Source organism: Helianthus annuus, chromosome 9 (assembly GCF_002127325.2).
Source record: "Helianthus annuus cultivar XRQ/B chromosome 9, HanXRQr2.0-SUNRISE, whole genome shotgun sequence".
Taxonomy (NCBI): domain Eukaryota; kingdom Viridiplantae; phylum Streptophyta; class Magnoliopsida; order Asterales; family Asteraceae; genus Helianthus; species Helianthus annuus.
In genome coordinates this window covers 43,676,437-43,689,323 of record NC_035441.2, presented here as the reverse complement: position 1 = coordinate 43,689,323, position 12,887 = coordinate 43,676,437, and the positions used below count along the sequence as shown (strand labels likewise).

The 12,887-nt window shown below is 39.9% G+C and overlaps 1 protein-coding gene across 1 annotated transcript; it reads left to right on the top strand.

The window, feature by feature from the left end:
* Nucleotides 1-11,612: 11,612 nt before the first annotated feature.
* LOC110875612 ((R)-mandelonitrile lyase 3) lies at nucleotides 11,613-12,383 on the top strand. Its single transcript, XM_022123812.1, has 2 exons — nucleotides 11,613-12,018; nucleotides 12,100-12,383. The coding sequence occupies exons 1-2, from the start codon at nucleotides 11,613-11,615 to the stop codon at nucleotides 12,381-12,383; spliced, it is 690 nt and encodes a 229-aa protein (XP_021979504.1).
* The last annotated feature ends 504 nt before the right edge of the window (nucleotides 12,384-12,887 follow it).

Genomic DNA, 12,887 nt, shown 5'->3' with positions numbered 1-12,887 from the left:
CCACAACATTGGCTTTGCCTGGATGGTACTTGATGACGCATTCGTAATCATTAAGTAACTCGACCCATCGTCGTTGACGCATGTTCAATTCCTTCTACTTGAAGGTATGCTCGAGACTCCTGTGATCGGTGTAGATAGTGCACTTGGTACCGTACAGGTAGTGTCGCCATATCTTGAGCGCGAAAACAACAACTCCCAGCTCTAAATCGTGCGTCGTGTAGTTCCGTTCGTGAATCTTGAGTTGACGAGAAGCGTAGGCTATAACTTTATCCCGCTGCATCAATACACAACCAAGCCCCTGTATCGATGCGTCACAATAGACCACAAAATCGTCCGTGCCCTCTAGCAACGAGAGAATAGGTGCGCTGCATAGTCTATCCTTCAGGTACTGAAAAGCAGTTTCTTGTGTATTACCCAACGATAGGTAACACCTTTCTGTGTCAACATAGTAAGCGGCTGAGCAATCTTGGAAAAGTCTTTGATGAATCGTCTGTAGTACCCTGCCAAACCCAAGAATTGGCGTATTTCCGTTGGTGTACGCGGTGCAGGCCAGTTCCTGATTGAATCTACCTTGGATGGATCGACATGAATCCCATCCCTGTTCACCACATGGCCTAAGAAGTGGACTTCACGAAGCCAGAAGTCGCATTTTGAAAACTTGGCGTACAGTTGTTCCTTTCGAAGAAGTTCCAAGATAAGACGTAAGTGCTGCTCGTGTTCCTCCTGACTCTTGGAGTAGATCAGAATGTCGTCGATGAAGACAATGACGAACTTGTCAAAATAGGGTTTGCACACCCTGTTCATAAGATCCATGAAAACTGCAGGCGCGTTCGTAAGCCCGAATGGCATGACTAGGAACTCGTAATGGCCGTAGCGAGTTCTGAATGCGGTCTTGGAGACGTCCTCCTCGCGGACTCTCAGCTGATGATAACCGGACCTTAGATCAATCTTGGAGTAGTAACTCGACCCTTGCAACTGGTCGAATAAGTCGTCAATACGAGGAAAAAGGATAACGGTTCTTCACTGTGACCTTGTTCTGTTCGCGGTAGTCATTGCACATCCTAAAAGTGCCATCCTTCTTCTTCACGAATAGTACTGGAGCTCCCCAAGGCGAAGAGCTTGGACGAATGAAGCCCTTATCCAAGAGCTCTTGTGGTTGCGTCGATAGTTCTCCCAGTTCTGATGGAGCTAAGCGATACGGTGCGTGAGCTATAGGTGCTGTCCAGAACTGTAGGAATGAGGTCGATAGGAAACGTCTGACCAGCGAGGATAAGATTACAATCCAGAACTATGAATGGACTCTAGACTTGTATCATAAGCTAACACTACGACAGGTTTGGTGTTCAAGGAAGTTGGTGTACGTTGTAACATTTGAATATCTTTCAAGAACATATAACTGGTATCCACACCCAAAACAAACAAGACTGTAACATAAAAGTCGTCGAGAAGAAACTTACCCATTATTACGTTTGGATCGTTCCTTGCGTCACCCTGATCAATCACGTACATGCGGCCTCGGCGTCAATGTTTCCATTGTTTTCCCCAACGATATCCCCATTGTCGTCCCTGTTTCCATGATCGTGGTTCTGAGTCTGGTCCTGGTTTATATGCGGACAATGTCTCTTGTAGTGATCTTTAGCATCACACTGAAAACATCCTTTAAAACTTTGTTGTTGCTGCTGATTCTGTGAAGATTGAGGCGGCCGTAGCTGTTCTTGAGTTACAGGACGTGAGCTTCGACAATCCTTAGCTTCATGACCAATCTTGAGACACCTCTGGCAACGACCCTTGTTGCACTGACCGCTGTGATGTCTATTGCATCTGTTACACTTTGGATGATTTCCTCGATATCCACTCTGCCCGCGATTACTAGAAAATTGCTGTCTGGGGCTCTGGTAGTCATCCATCTTTTGCTGCTGCGCCAGAGGCTGGACCAAAATTAATTCCTTGCTCATGCTTTCATCCCACTTGCGTTTGTTATCACTAGAAGCACATGTAGTATCAGTCTTAGCACGTTTCGGTAACTTGTTTTGTTCTACAGCCTGGTCTGTGAGACGATGAGCAAGTCGAGTGACTTGCTGGATAGTGCCAAGGTTAGCTGCCGTCACATGACTCTGAATTTCTGGCACCAGACCCTTGAGATACAGCTCGATACATTTGGTGGGAGGGTCTACCATAGTAGGACAAAATGTGGCTAATTCATTCGATCTCTTCGTATAAACTTCAATTTCAGACCCCACCATCTGTAGGTTGAGGAACTCTACCTCTAGTTTGTGGATGTCTTCGCGACTACAAAACTCTTCCTTAATTAGGTCCTTGAACTCGTTCCAGGGGGTGGCATTAGCAGCTGCCAGCCCTAACATCTGAACCTGTGCTTCCCACCAGGTTAATGCAGCACCCTCAAGTGTTCCAGTAGCAAACTTTACTCTACGAGACTCAGAACAATCATGCACCTCAAAGTCAGTTTCGAGCCTTTCGAACCAGTGAAGGAGGCCTTCGACTCCCTCAGTTCCACTGAAGGTACTAGGTTGGCAATCCTTGAGATTTTTGAAGGTGTAAACAGGTGGCTGAGCGTGTTGACCTATTGTGTATAAGAACAGGACAAGGTTAAACACAAGAGTTGGTTTAAGAGTGTAGGATCTAAAGATCCTAGTTACGACTGCAGGGTATACCTCCTGCTTGTATGGCTGCAAGTGCCGCAGCAATTCGTTCGTTAATGAGAGCCGTCAACTGGGCTTGAGTCAAGTTGATATGTCCGGCCATGATCTTCATAGCAAATGTAACGTAAGTGAGAGAGGTTCGCGAATAGTGCGATGACAGAAGAGTGTAAGCACATAGATGTTCTCAAGCAATAACAAGTAGTGAGCAATGTAATTTAAGCATACTACGAGCAAAGTTCTATGCAATTCTAGCAAGTAGGCAATAAACATAAGCCTTATTACCTAGGATGTTGAGTCTTGCACGTGGAGCGAAGCGTCGTTGTGGATCGTTGAGAGCACTGTTCTGGTTATAGTCTGGTTTTAATAAAAAAAAAACGTTTTCCCCGTATTAAAACCAAGTTCTCTATAACCAATGGCTCTGATACCAATCTGTCACACCCCCAAAATCCACCTGCGGAGTATCACCGCTTGGGAGCGTGACTGACCAGGATCAAGCCACCAATCATATTGAACATGTAATTAATAAATAGAAGTAAATGCCATTCAATCACCAATATGAAAGGTGTTCAAAACGCAAGTATGTTATCACTGTTTAGCGGAAGCGTGTAAATAAAAACCCAACATAAATAAGTATGATATGTCATAAAGTGTTTAACAAAACATTCACGATCCGTGCCCACAACGACCAGCTCCTCCCTGTGCAAGCTCCATGTACCTAACGACCTGCAAGGCATGTAACAGAGGATCAACAACTAGTTGAGCGAGTTCACAGAAAGTAAATGCGTAACAGTAAGTTCGTATGTAACATGTGGCTCTACTGGGCCGATAGTACGTCCTATTGGTGGGCGCTTCCCATGTTGTATATCCACTAGACTATTCGTAACCATAAGTGTTCTTCACAACCGAGAACAGTAGTACGTACAAGCTTTACGTAGGTTTTACGTAAGTGTCCTTCTGTACCCGAGGACAGTGGTACGCGTGGGGTTTATGTAGGTTTTACGTAAGTGTCCTTCCTGACTCCGGAAGACAGTAGCATGTTATTGTTTACGTAGGTTTTACGTAAGTGTCCTTCCTGACTCCGGAAGACAGTAGCATATTCCTGTTTACGTAGGTTTTACATAAGTGTCCTGCTTAACCCGAGGACCATGGTAGATAGTCTAGTAACCGTGTATGTACGCGTCATTGTTTAATTCCATCATTCAACCCATTCCCTAACCCCGGGAATCCCATGCCTTGGTAAAGAGTGTGAACTCACCTTGGTTTGCTCGGTATGCTAAGCTAAGTGCTCACAAGTAATCAGTCACGTCCTATAGTTACGCTCGTATCTAATCAGTTTCAGTTCGTAATAATTTACATGCCATTTATGTCACATAGTGTATCCATGCTAGCATCATCAAGTAGCATATACAGTTAGTTCATGCTCATACCATCATACTCGATATAACTGAGTTCTTGATAAATTCTAACATAGTTAATCCGTTATCATGCTTAATGGGGTTAATAAGTTTAACAAGATTAATAATAACTAACAGTGTTAAATCAACTAACAGAGTTGTACATTTAACGGAGTTACTTATTTAACATGGTTACATGTATATCTTAACATCTAACAGAAAATATTCAACTAAACAGACATAACAGTTGGGCCGAAATCCACCTTGCTGGCGAAAACCCTTTGGGCGAAATCACATGTGACGAAAACCAATGGACATAATGCTTGGCGAAAACACTTATTTTGTTTTGCCATTACTGAACACGTGATCCACCACCGGCCCAACACCCCTTTCGGCCCAATTCAGTTGTGTGTGTGTGGCCGACATGCTAAATAAAAATCACACCAAAAGTCTGACACTTACTGTCATGACTTGACATAACAAAAGAACACATCGAGTGACCAAAAATTTCATTCAGATGCTCCTTAAAGTCATGGCCTGCTATTACTGATGTGTTGATAAAAGAACCCAACTAATTGTACATGGTAGCCTTTTATTGTTAATTCATTGAACTTTGAAATCATCGAAATACCATAACATGTAATACATGAAGAAATCTAATTAATTGAGTCATGGTCGGCCACTACAAATCACCTCAAGAGGTGATTGGACCAACTTTTAACCATCCAACAATTTACCCAATGGCATACAACATCAATAAATTCACACATGAATTACCAAAACATTCTTTAAACAAATAAACAATGGCCGACAACTATTATATGCATTAAAATATAATTGGACCGAACATAATTTGTGGTGGCTGCCATTTTATTTATTCACACATGCCACTTTAATACTCAATTTACAAATATCAAATGTAATTGGACCGAACAATTAAGATAGGTTGACAGCAACCGCATCTATTCATTATCACACATAAATATTATCACACCAATATGAACATTAGTAAGTGGGAACTACTAACCAGAAACCTGATTGATTGAGATGCAGACTCGAACAGGAGGGGGGGGGTTTGTCTCACTAATCACTGCCGTCACACGTAGGGGTGTAGGGTTTGTGGATAAAAACTCTACGTAACAATTGGAACTCAAAACATATATTAGATCACTACTGGGCCATGAGCCCATTCTTGTTTTCGTTGGCCTCTTGTTAGACGAAAACACATGAGGTGTTTTCGTGGGTGGTGTTTTCGTGAGGGGGGGGGGGTTCGAGTGGGGGTTTGTTTGGCAAAAGTTACACATTCACTCCAGATTACACTCAAACATATACTAATACACAGAACACATATCAACATAATTCCATTTTGTTTTATATTGAATATACCAAACATGTTATCAACACACACTTATAAGGCACACCATATATATATAATATAACAAGCGCAATACGATTTAACAATTTACGAACGTGTACAGTTGTGAAACAAACAAGTAGTGTTAACAAACAGCTTAAACAATTAGCATGCAATTAATGCGAAGATGGAAATCTTGGAAACTCGAGTTGTCACATTATCCCCAACTTAAAAGAAATTCGTCCCGAAATTTAGCATGCGGTTACTGAGGAAGCTAGTTGTGTTGCGTTGTTTCCTGGTTTTCCTGGGGTGTCACATAAATAAGCTACGTAGATAGCGTAAGTAGGGTATCGTATCCACGGGGAATTTGTGGTCAGTGTTGCGTTTTTAACTAAGAACTAAATTAACTAGATTGGGGGTTTTGCGAATTTGATTATAAAAACTAAAAAGCTAAGTAATAAAGTTGTAATCAATACGAGAAACAATAACCTCTACCCGGAATCCCAATTACCCGTTTAACATCAAAACCTGTTTACCGATTCAAAACACCACATAGACATGGCCTCGGAATTAATGAATCTGATCAGTTATCAAGGATAGTTTTTAAGATTCACTATACCACCTAATAACCCGTTCAATTGTATCAACTACCCGTCAATTTACCAACCCGCTAACAACGCAAGAAAGTTGCCAATACGCTTAATAAACGACAAATAATTCAAACACAATAAACGTTTACCAAGAACCCAACACGAGTGGTCAAGCTGTACCAGTTATACGGCTGAAACACAATTGTCGAATGTATATTTATCCCCCAAAAAGTCACCGACTTCCCTGTATTTAATCAACTTGCCATCCAAATAATTCCATTTGAAGCCTCCAATTCTATAACCCAACCCACTTTTCTGACTTGTGGCCTACATTCTTTTAACTCTTTTGTCTTTTCTATTTCTTGTGTAATGGGCTCCCAACACATAAATTCGACCAGCTTGATAATATGGCCCATCATTATCTCTTAAATTTGCCAACATATAATAATTTGAAAGTCCACCAATTCAATAGGCAAATTCTCTCGTTTCCTGCATTAGACTCCAAACAAACAACATTAATGGCTATTATAATTTTAATGTACATGATCTTTTAAATTGCAACATTTTCATATTTAGTTCTTTTGTTATTATTATACAACCATTAATTTTAAATACCTTCTCTTTCTACTCCTCAAAGATATAAAACACTACAAAATAATATACTTTGAACTAGTATTGGTGCATTTTTATTATTTTTAGTATAAAATAGAATGTACCGAAAATGCACCGATCAAATCCCCACACTTATCTTTTTTCGTCCCGAAAAAATTATTCGCAATGGAATCACAATCAAAACAAATGGCTTTCAATATATTTATTATTTTTTTAAAACAAATCACATCACACGTTAACCAAGATTGTGAATATACTGTCCACTTAAACCCAACCGCCGGTTTCGAAGCCCTTATTTTCGATCCATTAAGTTCAAGTATTATATAGACATCTATGGATCCCACACAAAAAAGACTACGACTCCACCTATTCTCGCTTCAAGCTTATGAGATTAAAAGATATTAAATCTACGGTCTTATATAAAAAACTCTTATGTTAGTCCGATTAAACTTTATGATGGAAGAATGGATGATATTGCGAGCTTACATGCTTTTGTATACGATCAGTTTAGCGGACATACGCCACACGAGTCACCGTCCCCATGGTTAATGCCATAAACTTCTCGGTTTTTTTTTTTTTTTTACATGTGCTCAGATGAATGAATGGATGGATGGAATGATTTTTTTTTTTTGTTTTCACAAAGCGCCACACTGTTTCGGATTTGTTTTCACAAAAAGAAACAGGTGTGCCAGTTTAATCGGAGAAACTTATAAGTTTTTTACTTATGACGTACCCCTTATACTTTCCACAGTTTCAGTTCTACCATAGCTCCTAAGGTGGGAACCCACAAGACTCCTATTTTAAGTTGTTTTATATCAAATCTAAGGAACCATTCAACCAGCTGGGCCTACCCACAAATCTTAAATTAGACGTGCGACCGATTTTTTTTTATTATCTCATATATATAGTACTTGAAAAGCCACTGATTTAATTACACCTATCATTTTCCATTTTGTGCAAAAACTTTTACGGGATATTTTCTAATTTTTTCAAATTTTTTTTTTCAATTTTTTCGACACAACTGACACTAAGACACACTAGACAGACGCTAGTCTCCCCTCCCCACACTTAATTCCTACATTGTCCTCAATGGAGCGAGAAACTAACTACGACACAACTACCAATATAAATAAATATACAAAGAAAAATGGAACAGACTCCCCTGATTTGACGCGGTTGAATTCCTATGAGCCTTGTTCCACCACAACCGTATAGCATTTCATTCGCGGCTGCTTCAACATGGGACGCTTGTCTGGAAACCGTTCGAATCACTTTCGTCCAAATGGAGATTGAGTATGGACACAAGCGATCGATCCTGCCAAAATAAATCTCACAAGCTCCAAAACTAGTTAAACGGTTAGTAACAAAGAGAAACGAGAGAACAACGAGATCCGGAGATGACATCAAACAAGGTTGGGTAATAACAAAATTGATTTTCTCTCGTCCCGCACCCCGTCGCACGTCGCGACATACTCTCCAAATCCTTCCGCGTATCGCGGGACTGCACTAATTGACTTTTATTTTAACTCGATGCCCCGACTATCGACCGGCCTACTTTTCGCTCAACTTAATTCGCCTCGACACTAATCATCGCCCTAACTACTCGCACATCTTAACACCTCACAAACATTCACCAAATGTAACGCCAACTTCATCTTCAACCCTTTTGATATCCTTTACCTTCTCAAACTAGCGCACACGCTTTGACCATCCGCACATAGGCCCTTCCCCATCTTAATTTCTCGCACACTAGCTAATCACAACGTACTCACTACCTAACCTTTGCTTCATTAATTCGTACACGACCTTGCGACCTATGTTTGACTCAACTTCAACCAGACGTAACTACTTGTTCAATCAGATTCCAAATATGCTCATAGTATCATCATTCAAGCACTATCCATTCAAACAAACAACTTTCAACTATCCTTTGATCACAATTACAACCTATAATCAAACTATATTCCCTGTTTTCGCACGTCTCTCAAGCCAAACTCAATTCTTTCACAATTTACATTCACTACCCTTTTGTAACAAAATCAAATCAACCCCAGCAACTCTTATAATTTTCTGAACTACACTCAGCCTAACTTGAAGTCCCTGACCTATTTTCTCATTCAAACACCGCCCTTTCACATTCAATTTCACCCCACTACTGCATCCCACTGATAATATTTCAAATTTCAAGCACAAAACATAATCATCTTCAATAAATAAGTAAAAGTTCAAACTTTCATACCTGGATCGCGACTTAAACTCGAAATTAGAAGAAGTTGATAAATAATCGCTGTTAATCGGCTATGGGTGTTTGTCGGACGGAGGTAATCGGAGGTGCTGAAGGAGGTGGTCGACAGCCGTCGACGATGTTGGTGGTGATCGGAAAAGGTGGTCGGCGGTGGTGATGATGGGTGTCGGTGATCACCGTCCGGAGATAGAGGTTGGTCGCCGATGGTCGATATTGGGTCACGGTGGTCGGCGAAGGAGACGGTGGTGGGTGGTTAGATTTAATCGGAGCTGGTGGGAGGTTGTAGTGGGTGGTTAGTGGAGTTGGTGGGTTTAAAAGGAATGGTGTTTGGTCATGTTTAAAATAGAAATGGACGGAGGAGGAATTAAATGGATGTGGGTTAGTGGTCACGTGGGATCAAGACAAAAACAACAGCGCAGCCATGCGCCGCACTTCAGCGCAATACAGTAGAGATTGGGTGCCAGCGCAAGTTGATGTTGACTTTGGCGCACCTCAGCGCTAAGTTTGATTTTTTTTAATTCTATAAAAACTAAAAAAAATACAAAACAAAACGCATGTGTTCGTGTGTTTCTTACTCTCATATATTTTTAACTGCTTATCCTCAAACTTATCCGTGCATTGCCCTCAATTGCACCAAAGATTAGCAAAATCTTCCCGAACTTCCCCACACTTGAACGATTGCACTGTCGGACTCAAAAACTCAACTAAAACAAACCAACTAACTATGAAAAGTAAAAAAAAAAAATAAATACAAACGAACCTTAGGCTGCCTCCTAAGAGCGCTAAGTTTTAGATCTTCAGCCAGATCGTACCTGTGTTATTACTCCACGTATTCGCGTACGGTGCTCACGTATAGCACCTCCACATTCTTCTCAGGAGCGTTGACTTCTCGAGCATTGAAGTATGGTTTTAGTCTGTGACCGTTTACCATCTGGCGAATATGATCATCAAAGTCCTCGATTTCGACATCTCCGTGCTTTCCAACCTTCGTAACACGGTACGGTCCTGTCCATTTACTCTTCAGCTTTCCAGGGAATAGTTTCAACCTGGAGTTGTATAACCAAACAAACTGGCCAACTGCAAATACTTTTGGCTTGATCTTCGCGTCGTGCACCTTTTTCATCTTATCCTTGTATGCAGCAGCACATTCGTAAGCTTCATTCCTTATCTCTTCCAGTTCTCCCAATGTCAATTGTCTCTCCTTACCTGCAGTGTCATAGTCAATATTAACCTGTTTAACTGCCCAAAATGCACGGTGTGCAATCTCTACCGGTAAGTGACATCCTTTCCCATAGACCAATCGATACGGTGTTGTTCCAATCGGCGTTTTGTAAGCCGTACGATACGCCCACAAAGCATCATCCAGTTTATTGGACCAATCCTTGCGGTCGGCTCGCACAGTTTTTTGTAAAATTTCTTTAATTTGTCGATTAGAAACTTCGACTTGCCCACTCGTTTGAGGATGATACGGAGTGGCAATTCGATGATCAACACCATATCTCTTAAGGAGTTTGCCAAAGTTAAAGTTTTTGAAATGAGACCCCCCATCACTTATGATCACACGAGGGACTCCAAATCTCGAAAAAATGTTCGATTGAACGAATTTGCAAACAACCTTATGGTCATTGGTCTTGGTGGCAATGGCCTCAACCCATTTAGACACATAATCCACTGCCACCAAGATGTAGAGATTTCCGAACGAATTCGGGAATGGGCCCATAAAGTCAATTCCCCATACGTCGAATATATCGACAACAAGGATTGGCTGCATGGGCATCTCATCCCGTTTCGAAATGCTACCCATTTGTTGACACCGTAAACAATTCTTAGCGTATTCAAACGAATCCCTGAGGCCGTGTAATGCCTAAATGAATGTCTAAGGTAACGGGGTTTGTGTTTACCCTTTGGAGGCCGTGTATCACATCATCTCCTAGTTGAAAGAATTTTCGTCCCGAATTAAAATCAAGTTACAAGATTGAGATGACAGTTGATGACAATTGAGATTTTGTCATTCGTACCAAAAGGCAACTAGGTGTTATACAAATTTAGGCTATGGAATGATTGACCGTTGGGCATCGAATCGATCCTAACAAATTGAGTATATGAGAAACCTTGGTTAGAGCTTTACCACATGTACGATTCATTATTGTTGCATTTGCTGTTCCAGACTTCCACGTTTTAATATTCAGGACCGGTGCCCAATTTGTAAAAACTAGAAAAACATTCAAGAAGAAAAGTAGAATGATTTGCTTCTTACAAACAGTAATGCTCTAATATCATGATAATGTAATCAAAGAGAATTAAACAAATATTGATAAATAATGTTTTATCATTTATCTACATAAAATAACTTATACAGTAGAAAAACATTCAAGAAGAACTAGAAAAACATTTGTAAAAACTAGAAAAACATTCAGGAAGAAAAGTAGAATGATTTGCTTCTTACAAACAGTAATGCTCTAATATCATGTTAATGTAATCAAAGAGAATTAAACCAATATTGATAAATAATGTTTTATCATTTATCTACATAAAATAACTTATACAGATCTCTTCATATAGATAGATTACAATTAAAACATCTTTAAAAACACAAGATTACAATTAATTTTTTTTTTTTTTCTGAAAGGAGAACCCATAATAGATTACAATTAGATGATTAAAGAAGTAAATAAATAAATATAATATTACAATCCTTTCAAAATATATCTTTCACCGTTTTTTACCAGCTAATTAACTTATACACCTTTTAATCCTATGTACAAAACCCATTTTATTGTTTTCTTGACAGCTGCAAATGGCGTTAGACACCATGATTCCAATGGAACACGTCACGAAGTGCATGTAAGAACAGGAGGAATTTTGAGTGCCGGAGCTATTGGGAGTCCACAACTTTTGCTACTAAGTGGATTAGGGCCAAATTCATCCCTCTTGTCTCTAAATATTCTAGTTGTTGGTGACCATCCGTTTGTCAGACAATTTATGGCTGATAATCCACGTAATAGCATTAATCTTTTGGTACCAGTTAGATTAACTGATGTAGGAGTTCGTGTTGCCGGGATCACAAACAGTGGCCCATATGTGGAGTCTCTCACAATTTCCCGAGTTGCATCTATCATACCTTTCATTCCTAACATAAACTTGATTCCACCAGCAAACTCAAGTGTGGTAGTATTTTGAGGAAAGGTCTCGAGACCAAAATCAACTGGCTCGCTGAATCTAATATCGTCTTTTGATGTCACAGTTGGCCCAAGAGTTCAGTTTAATTATTACTCTAACACTGAAGACTTACTCCAATGCCGCAATATTGTTGATGTATTTAGGAACGTTTTGGAAACTCAAGCTGTAGAAGAATATAAGTTTCCCAGCATCATTGGTCTTAGGCACTTCAGTTATATTGGTCCATCCATACCCACGGATCCCTCTGATGAAGAGTCCATTGCGACTTTCTGTCGTAAAACGTTGGCTACATTTTGGCATCACCATGGCGGATGCTTAGTGAACATGGTGGTTGATAGCCATTTATAAGTCATAGGGGTGGATTCTTTACGAGTTGTGGATGCTTCTACATATTTCAACGCACCAGGAACGAATCCTCAGGCAACCACTTTGATGTTAGGCCGATACATTGCTGAGAAAATAGTTAATGAAAGAACAGCAGAGGACACTCATTCTTGATATTAAGATGTGTTACTGTTAGATATATATGTATACATATATATATATATATATAACATCCGACACACACACACACACATATATATATATATATATAACATCCGACACACATATATATATAAGCTAGATATTATTATTATTATAAGTTATATGTATAGGGAAGTTATAAGTTATGTCTCTTTTATGTACATATATATACTTCTGTATCATCACATTCGGTTTTTTTATCAATTCATTATTACATGAACAATATCATTCGAATTCTGCAAAACCCTAAGCAAATCCTCTTTCAAGTTTAACGAATTTCCAACAAAGTGGTATCAGAGCCACATCCGATCCAAGACACAAGCATTC

What these genes read in the sequence shown, in the direction of transcription:
- LOC110875612 (XM_022123812.1), top strand. Translation starts at nt 11,613, where the DNA reads ATGTACAAAACCCATTTTATTGTTTTCTTGACAGCTGCAAATGGCGTT. An exon ending in GATTCCACCAGCAAACTCAA is followed by an intron (nt 12,019 to 12,099) that starts GTGTGGTAGTAT and finishes TTGATGTCACAG; the next exon opens with TTGGCCCAAGAGTTCAGTTT.